The sequence below is a fragment of the Xiphophorus couchianus genome, chromosome 12 (assembly GCF_001444195.1).
Source record: "Xiphophorus couchianus chromosome 12, X_couchianus-1.0, whole genome shotgun sequence".
NCBI lineage: Eukaryota > Metazoa > Chordata > Actinopteri > Cyprinodontiformes > Poeciliidae > Xiphophorus > Xiphophorus couchianus.
Window position 1 is genome coordinate 13,504,154 of NC_040239.1, and position 9,989 is coordinate 13,514,142.

A 9,989-nucleotide genomic window follows, 5' to 3' on the forward strand; every position below is an offset into this window, starting at 1 on the left:
ATAAAAAACTTTCCACATAACTTTGTACTTTTTGTCTGTCTGGCCTAATGTAAAGATATCAGATTAGATGTTCAAACACTTTTTTCCTTTAATTCCTGATTAATACTACTTATGTCAAATTATATTGCATTACTGCTCCTCGCTGCGACAGACTGGCGACCTGTCCAGGTTGTACCCGGATGGATGGATGGATGGATGGATGGATGGATGGATGGATGCTGCTCCTCGTTTAGGGTCCTCTACATCTCTGATCCTATAATTGTATTTTTCTAATCATTAGTTGATTTAAAATGCTAACGTCTTCCTTGATTTTATATATATATATATATATATATATATATATATATATATATATATATATATATATATATATATATATATGTTTATTTTTATTACTATTTTTATTTTTAATCCAATTTCATTCAATTATTGCTCTATTCTACTTACATTTTCTAATGTTTTAGTCTTATGTAGTAGAATAAAGTATTTTTTTGATCATTACTTTTGCCTCGGTAGTCTTTAATGGCATCAATACAGCCCGGCGAATGTTTGTTTGCAAACAAAGTTTGCCGGAATTCAAAATGAAACACAAACGTCAACGGAGAGCGCCACCTTTCGCTACATGTCCGCAGACAACGTTCACCGGACGTTGGTTGGACGTTCACCTAACGGTCCTTTAACGTCCGCTCAACAAATGCAATAGTGTTTCAACTGGACGCACAAGCAACGTTCGCCTAACGTCCGTCTGACGCAGGTTGCGTTACCAGTTGTAGAGCAAAAAAAACCAAACTGTTTTGCTGAATGAAGGGGAGGGACTGAACTCCTCGGGAAGCTGGAAGGAAGAACTTTTTTTCAATGAACCCTCTGGTGTCTCTTTTACACATTTTACCTCCGTGTGTCCTGCTGACTGACAACCGCCTGCATGGACCAGTTTGCTGAGTATTTTTTATTGTATTTATTTTTAGAAATCCCATGAGGACCGTTGGTGGTGGCAGCAGGCAGAGGATGCTCTGCATGGGGTGGAAAGTTTTCAGATAAGGTGCAACCAGCTGGTGTTTGGACAAGTCTGTAAAGATATCAGATTAGATATCTTCCCGAGCAAACAAGTGTCGTGTTTCGCACTGGAAGCCTCAAGAGAAATTCTGCCCTCCCGTTGAAGCCCATGTGGACACGACGATGAATGATCCAACGACAACGATTAATCCGCCAATGAGAAACATACCTGCGACCGTCCCGATTCTTATGTTCATATTCGGGGTGGTCGGGAATGTCATCGCCATCGCAGTTTTGTGTAGAACTCGCAGAGAGAAAAGGGAGACCACGTTTTACACGCTCGTATATGGCCTGGCGGTGACGGACCTCATGGGCACGCTGCTGGCCAGTCCGATCACTATAACCACTTACGCGCAGGGACAGTGGCCCGGAGGGGACCCGCTGTGCCAGTACATGGGCTTCATCTTGCTCTTCTTCTCCCTGGCGGGACTCAGCATCATCTTTGCCATGTCTGTGGACAGATACATCGCCGTAAACCATCCCTACGTCTACAACGACTATGTGAACCAGAAGTATGCCGGACACACCCTGTTGGCCATCTATATCTCCAACGCGCTCTTCAGCGCTTTACCCGCCATCGGCTTCGGGCAGGTGGTGATTCAGCACCCACAAACCTGGTGCTTCTTGGACTGGCGAACCAACCATACCACCCATGCCGTCTACTCTTACCTGTACGCCGGGGTCAGCATTTTTCTCATCGTCGCCACTGTCGTCTTTAACGTGCTGTTGTGCGTGGTTCTGATCCGGATGCACAAGAACTTCTTGCGCAGGATGTCGCAGGGAACCGACGCCGGGCGCAGCTTGGACTCGCGGAAGAAATCGACCAGCTTCGCACATCTGGCCGACTCAGAGATTCAGATGGTCCTTGTGCTCGTAGCCACAACGGTGGTGGTGCTCATCTGCTACATCCCACTTGTAGTAAGTATTCAAGCTGCTTGTCATCCATGCGCACCATTACGCACTGCCATTTCAAATAATTGTATTAGGGAAAGTTCCTGAAATCAGACTACATTTGTGAAAATTGTATTTCTGTTCATTTGCCTAGCGTTTGGGTAACCACTAACGCTATTTATAGATGACTCCCATTTTTGAACATTATTTTAAAAAATGCCTGTTCAAACTGAAGTTTGTAAAGCACCATTTACAGGGTAGGACTTTTACAGGGAAAAAATAAACTATCATAAACTGGAGATAATAAATACATTAAAGTCATAACAGTAAAACCTAAGCATCACATTAAAAGGAATAAATGACTGCATGATTAAATCTGATTAAATGATTGTTTCCCTCCATATGAAAAATGCAGAAGTTGGTTTTAATCCTAATTGAAGAGAGCCCAATGTTTTTGCAGATCAGTTTTTCCAGGAAGTCAGAAACTAAATGCTGTCTTCCCTTATTTAGTGTTGATCCATCGAACAGGAAGTAAACAGGTTTTTTATGGTGCATGCTGACAGACAACCTCAGATTGCATTTAGGCAGAAGACTATTTAGTGTTTTGCAGGCTATCAGGATGCCAGTGCTGTGATTTTAACAACTGATGACATGATTTATTGCAGTGGTGTTGGTCTGAACTCTGGCAGCAGCATTTTAGTTAGCAGTGATTATTATATACACGGTAAAGACAGCATCAAAAATATTCCAACCTGAAAATAAAAGCTTGCAGCAGTTTTTCTGTCTCCAGTTTACACAGGAGTCCCAGACCACAGATGTTATCAAGAGGGTTATTTATTAATGGGCATTAATCTGGATGATCCACAAACTGGATGTTAGAATTTAGATCTGAGTTCATAATTAAACCTTTTGCATAGTTAGACTTCTCATCTCATTGAGACTAGCAGAGTCTTAATCTCTGACCTTGAATATTTGTGTTTAAAAGAATAAGCCGTTTTATCTGCATTGAGTTTTGACCCATTTATTTCTTGATTGAGTGATAAAAATAGTAGATGAGTAGATATAAATGTTTGCCTGAGGTCAGGTTAAGTATTGAAATGAAGTGACCCAGGAGTAGCTTCTCAAGGAATCTCTCATGTGATTTAGTTATGAAATTACACAAATTTCATAACTGCTATCAGTTATCAGACTGATAACTGCTACCAGTCTGATAACTAAAATTTATGCCGATTTAACACACTACCAGACAATCATCCGCTTTTCCAAGCCATCAATCATTACGTCATGATAAACTTCATCTGACTCAGCGCTGCGATCCAGGGAGAACTTTAATCTGGTAAAATTATTCCAATTTAGGGCTGGATGATATGGTTGAAAAACTTGTCATAATATAAGCATTTCATATCTGTCGATATCAATAATGTCCATATAAATAATTATGGATTACTTTTTTATTTTAAATATCTGAAATGCCGAACCGGTGGCATGACCGTTCCTGTTTTGCCCACAGTTTTCACTCCACCATGCCGTTGTTTCTTATTTTTAAGCTGTTATGAGCCATGTTGAAGAAACTGTACACTGACGCTGCACAAGTTACTCAACATGTTGTTGCTAGGTAACCAAAGAGTGAGAGTTAGTTGATGCTACCACTAACCTAGCTTAGCTCTCTGTCAGAGGTTGAGCAGCTAAAGCCTTTCCTCTGCCTACATCTCCCAGAATGCTGCACTGTTCTGGATCAGAGTTTAGTGAATATTTTAAATATTGAATATTCTATCAGTTGTGTTATCTATTGTTATTGATCACTGACATTGTTATTATTTAAAAGTCAATGCACAACCATCTGTATAGGTTTCATGGGCAATTCAGTAGAGATTCATGATTTTTCCTACAATGTCTATAAGAGAAGATTTACTTCTTATGTATTGAAATATACAGCAATAAAAAAATATCTTTTTGAAATAATAATCTGTTTAAATCCGACACAAATTTGTGACTTAGAAATAAATATCTTAAATCTGACCTGTATGCAGAATAACAATAAATGCATGGTATGTTCAATAAGTGTTGTACATACCATGTACCCTACATTAATTCACAGTAGGGTGTTCATTACTGGGTTGTTAATCACATATCCTGCAAAAAGTCATCTGTTGAATAGTAAATCCAGTAAAAGGAAACTTTACAATCGTTTCTCAAAAAAACATTACAAGGAATAACAACAAGTGTGAAATGGTAAATTTCCCATGTACCAATAACTAAACACAAGGAATAAATAATAAACATAGTCTAACTAAAATAATTAAGAACTAACTGATCTAAAGTAAAACAGAAACAATGTTGATTTAATCAAAACAAGATTAACAAAGACAACAAAAGGAAACACTGCGACCCAGGATTCTGACATGCATGTGTATTAGGACTGCACAAGGTAAATAATACATGGTTCTCAATTTCTTTGTATTTTTCTCTTTGTGTTTTTTTTTTGTTTTTGTTTTTTTACCAAAAAACAATCTGAACACATTGTCCTCCACAGCAACTATAGCTGCTGGTATTTTGGTGTATGTCTTTGCCATTTTCTACAGACTTCAATTTCTTGCAAAGTAACCTGAACTCAGTCCGATTGGATGGAGGTAAATTTTCTTGAAGATGATTGTTTTGTGAAATCAATAAAAGGATGAATAATTTGTCACTCACTGTATGTTTATGGAGTTCTTCTGGAAGGTTGACCCTTGCCCTACTCTCAAAAATTCATATTCCTCTAATGATGTGTATTAAAGTAAAATAAGTATATATATTCTTTTTTTTTTTTTAGTAAAAATCATGTATAATCTTTCTTCCACTTCCCAGTAATGTTGCTCCCACTTTGTTGCTCATAAGATCCCAGTAAAATGCATTGAAGTGATTGTAACGTGACCAAATTTGAAAAGGTGTAGAGGATGTGAAAGCTTTAGCAAGGTAGACCAGTTGCAAGCACATCTGTACATCGTCAATGCATTTACCAACCAATGTGTCTCTGTTGCAGGTTCAGGTGTTCCTAAACCAGCTTTATAAGCCTCCAGTGGAGCTAAGCATTGCAAAGAGCCCAGATATACGGGCAATTCGCTTCGCCTCCTTCAACCCTATCCTGGACCCCTGGATCTACATCCTTCTGCGTAAATCTGTTTTACGTAAAGTTATTGAGAAAATCAAGTTTACATTTGCCAAAATAGGAATAAGAAGAAGGTCAGTGGCAGTTCCCCTTTCAAGCGTTCACCGTCTCGCCTCCTCCAGCTGTCCCTCTGTGTACTCTGAAGACCCACAGATGGTCAGGCATAACTCTCAGGGTTTCCTCTACGTGTTGGAGGACATCAAGACAGCTACTGAAAGCCAGCTGCAGAAAACCAGGCCGAGTGACCCGGAACAGAGCAAAGGAGCGAGCGCATTCACAGATTTAACAGTGGTCACCTGCACAGAAGATCACTGATCACAGTGGAGGAGAAATGCATTCAACCTCTTTCTGAATAAGGAATGCTGACATCTCATATTTCTTTCCTGAGGCAGAATGTCAGTTATTTCTCCATAGGAGAAGATGTACATTTCTTTTAGAAAAAAGAAAATGTGGAAACATAAAAATGGATGCTGAACTAATATTTTGTGACTCATGCACATGCGGTGAACATAGACGCAGGTGGCAAGTTCTCATTGGAAAATAATAATAATGTGGATTACTGGTTTCTATAAGATAGAAACTGCCTTTTTCCAGTGAAAAAAGCACTACAATTTGCATTAAACAAGTTTTTATTGGCACTGATGTTGTTGAGCTCTGATGCTGAAAATAAACAATGTTTGCACATCGAACTAGAGTTGAAATGTAGTGTGGCTATAATTATTTAAAGTAGCTCTGAAAATATCTTAGACCCCTAAGTAATTATATTAATTTAGGTTCAGTTATGAGAAATATATTTAAAAATCTCAAAAAGTATCAACTGAGGGCTGGACGCAAAACCATTTGATGCTGTTTGTCAGATGTCAAAAAAACATCTGACAAACAAAAAAACAATATTTAAAAAAAAAACAATACCACTAGCATCACCATTATTACTGTTATTGCTATTTTTTATTATCATTACAGTTAATATTACATAATAGCAATGGTATTCAAAGTTAAACTGGCTTGTACATTTCTATTGTGTCTCTACAAAAATGCCCCTCACAATGTGGGCGGCGACATCAGCACACAGTCACTCAGTTGATGTTTACTCTTGTATGTCTCTGATCGTGAGCATTCAGCTACCTCAGTGAAGACAAGTTGAGATTCTGTGGGAGATTTCCTGCAGCCGTCAGTGCAGGACAGTGACGGTAGCGTGCGTAGCAGCGACTGTGTGCACTCACCGCACGAACCGTGTTCTGCAAAGTCAATGAGGCCGGTAATTCAGGAGAAGTGAGTCACAAGATATAAGGTCATTACAGTATATAAAAACAGTAGTGTGTGTAACTCCTGGGATTAATCATTGGTATGCGCTGCCATGGACAGACTCATCTCTAAAACAAACTCTGCTGATACATGGAAAGGATTTCTTGTGTTAGCTCCGTGACAAATGCGCAGCACAGTGATATATTGCAATGAATACATGCTCTTTGTTTCTCTGCCACACAAACCTGCTATTGTAATATTCAAAACAATTTGTTCTCTTGAAAATTAGGGTACAATGATTCCTGTTCTATAACAGATGAGACTTAAATATTTCCCTGACTACAGAGTTTTGGTGAAGTCAGTGGAGATCTGTTCAATAATGTGGATTACTAGTTTCTATAAGAAAGAAACTAATACAACAAATTGTTGTCAAGGAGATAAGAGCAGTGAAACAGTTCTCTAGTTTTTAGAGAGATCCAAAGAGATAAAGACTCAAAATTAAAAGGTCTGGTGTTACAGTTATTAAAATTTATACAGTACAGCAAAATAAATATTTTTTTGTAAAATTCTGGTATGTGTAGTTTTTAAATTGGGGGAAAATAAGAATACCTGTTCAAGCATTTCTTCCACAGCAAATTATTAATAGCAGAAAAAATAAAACATTTTGGTACAAATAAATGTGCATACTATGCTAGGAAAAAACAGTAAAATATGTAAACACTGCAGTCAGTTCAATGCGAAACAATAGCTTTATTCTGCAATTTGTAATTCAAAAGCATCTGAGGGTTATATCATCCTCAGAGCAGTTTCTTAAATATGCTTCCTGCTGTTTTTTTCTTTTCTTTTTTTTCTGAGTTTCAAAACACTTTGCTTGGTTTGGCTTATGTAAGGGGGGATTCAGCTGAGCTTTTGTCAGTAGTAAACATCTTACCTACACACAGTACTCAGTACCGTTTCAGTCTGGAGAAACAGAAACGTTCTCACGGAAAAGTGAAAGTAACTTCTGTTGTGAGGGTGACCATGTGTGAAAGCTGATTTTTTGACCACTTGAAACAACTCTTATCTCAAAGAATACATAATCTTGTTTTAAAGAGCTGCATTATTTTGCATCTAATGATGACTTTTAGGTTATGAGGTCTTATCTGAAGTCTGGTAGCTTTCATTCCTTGTCATTACATAATTAATCTGTTGTAATGCTCTGTTGTCATTACGTGAGAAAATGTGAGGATATGAAGGGCATTTTTAGGTCACTGACATAAAAACAAAAGATCACCAGTTTTGAGCTGCTGCATATGTGCTGCTGGAATGCCATCTTGAATTCTTTATATAGCATTTTATACCCAGAATATTCAGTCAGAGGGATTTTTAGATTCAAAGGCATGAACAAAGTAAAATTAACTACTATTTTATCAAAACAGCTGCAATAAGCCCTTTGAGTTCAGAGTGTTTTATGCTGTTTTGTTCTATTTATAGATTGAGTTAATTTTGATGAAAGGTGCCGTATTTACAATGTTCTACTGTGTCAGGACAAATGAAGCTGTTTATTTCTTTAACAGGTCGGTATTATGTATTTACCTGGCTTGTAGTCTCATTTTATAGCACAATCAAGTAACTATGTTACCTTCAGTTGTGTCAAACATGACTTCCGAGAAATTTGACTTGACAATTTGACCCCGTGAAATTGCCCCGCTTCTCTTTAAGAAACTGCTGCTCTTTCTGACTCTCTGCTTTCAGCCCCTCATCACAACACGGCCTTTCCACTCTGCTGTTTACTGTTTTGTTTCTGAGCAGCTCTGGACTGAGACGCAGTTTGTATCGTGAGCTCAGCAGATGTGCAGTTCCAACAGGTGTTTGCTAATTGTTGCTTCAGTCATCCCCGATGTAAGATGTAAGGATTTCTCAAGCATGAATGAAGGAACAGTACTGCTATGCTGCAGAAGCAACTTTAAGCAGAAAATAATGTGTAAAAAGACAACAGTGTGACTGTGGCAGTAATTTAACTCTAGAACTGGTTCCTCTTTCAAAATCTCAGCTGCTCAGTCAGAACTACTCTTTCTCCAAGCTGAGGATGTTGAAGCTGCTCTCTGCTGCAGTAAGATACTGACTGCTGAACATTATTCCCTGATTCATAAACAATCATAATTTTTGCTTTAATTTCCTCTTATGTAAGTTGACACCTTCTGCTGCCATGTTATTTTTTAAACTGCTGCTAAAATGAAGTATTATCAGCTTTGTGACTAATGTTATATTGCCTCAAATGGTTGCTTAGCTATAAAACTGCATCCTCACTCTTCTTGTTTTTGTTATGCTTCCTTTTATGTCAAACTACTACAATTTGATTGGAGTCTGACATGCAGGTGTCTTGTTCAGCAAGATTTGTTTTTATTTATTTCAAACTGTTAATTTATGCACTTTATATTTTTTTGTTGCTTTAATTATTTGTGAAATTGTAAGGTGGTTACTGTTTTTTTGCAAACACGATTGAGTGTTGATAACTCAAAACGTCTGTGCGGTAACTGATGGGTATTTGTAAACTTAATGATGCAGCTGTAATTAACTGGCAATGTTGCTTCATTAAAACATGGCCTGTGAAGTGCAGGAATACTGTATGTCGTCGCTATCAAGAGGAACTTGATGATGCATTATGAGCATAAAGTTTTTGTTCTTCGTAGACATGGCAAAATCCTCTTATTACTTTACGCAGCTCAATTAAATAACCTCAAAATTCACAGAAAATTGAGAAAAAAAATGTAGCACACTGGTTTAGTACTTCTTTATCTCAGTAAAGTGTTGAAGGGAGCTGATGGTGGACTCTCAGAGAAACAAAGCAAACAAAGAGCCTCTAATGGAAAGAGGCTGGTTCTGAGGAAGAAGAACTGGCAGCGAGAGCCTCTCTTTTCAAACAATAAACACTCCCTAAGCTTCCAATTCACTGCAGATCATCTTAAACAAGCAATTCAGTGGCTAAAGAAAAGGCCGGGTCAGCCTGTCCTCCAAACTCTGCGAACATTATTTAATAATATATTCAAACACTGAAAGGGGAACTTCCAATATCAGGACATTGTGGTGGAAGTCCCTAAGCACGTAGGTTATGTTTACCCTTCAGTGTCTGCAGAACCCTTAGCATTTATTAATTATCAAACATAAAACTTATGTTATGAAAGTTATTATGTGAAATTTCCCACTGATTTTGGTCAAATTTAAGGAAGGCTTACTTTGTATTTTACTGTATCATTGAATAATTCTTGGTTTCTCTTTAATGTCTTCCACATCCAGCCTGCTGCAACCACAAACCTAAGAGGTTTGTTTTAAGAGTTTTAAGTGGAAGATCAAAAATAAACTAGGGCTTGATTGTCACATGGATGGTTTTCAGATATTTTGCAAAAACAAAAAACTAAAAAGTGCATTTGGATTTGTGTTCAGCCCCCTCTAATCAAAGGAAAGTTTGGTGCATTCGTCAAAGCTCAGTCAGATCTTCCCAAAGATTTTCATCTGGATCTGGGTTTTTACACAAAAACACCAACAAAGAACAATAGGCTTATGGTTGTAACAATATAGAAAAAGTCCTGAGAGTACATCATGTTCTTGGGCTTGAGGTGGTGAAACTTGACATCTGTGTTGTTTCAAAGCTGGGAAGCTGCTCTACATCTGT

General features: G+C 37.9%; 1 protein-coding gene across 1 annotated transcript; it reads left to right on the top strand.

The window, feature by feature from the left end:
* The first annotated feature begins 587 nt into the window (after positions 1–587).
* Positions 588–8,935, top strand: ptger4a (prostaglandin E receptor 4 (subtype EP4) a). Its single transcript, XM_028032693.1, has 2 exons — positions 588–1,971; positions 4,967–8,935. Exons 1-2 carry the CDS (start codon positions 1,177–1,179, stop codon positions 5,405–5,407), a joined length of 1,236 nt encoding a protein of 411 aa, XP_027888494.1. The 5' UTR covers positions 588–1,176; the 3' UTR covers positions 5,408–8,935.
* The last annotated feature ends 1,054 nt before the right edge of the window (positions 8,936–9,989 follow it).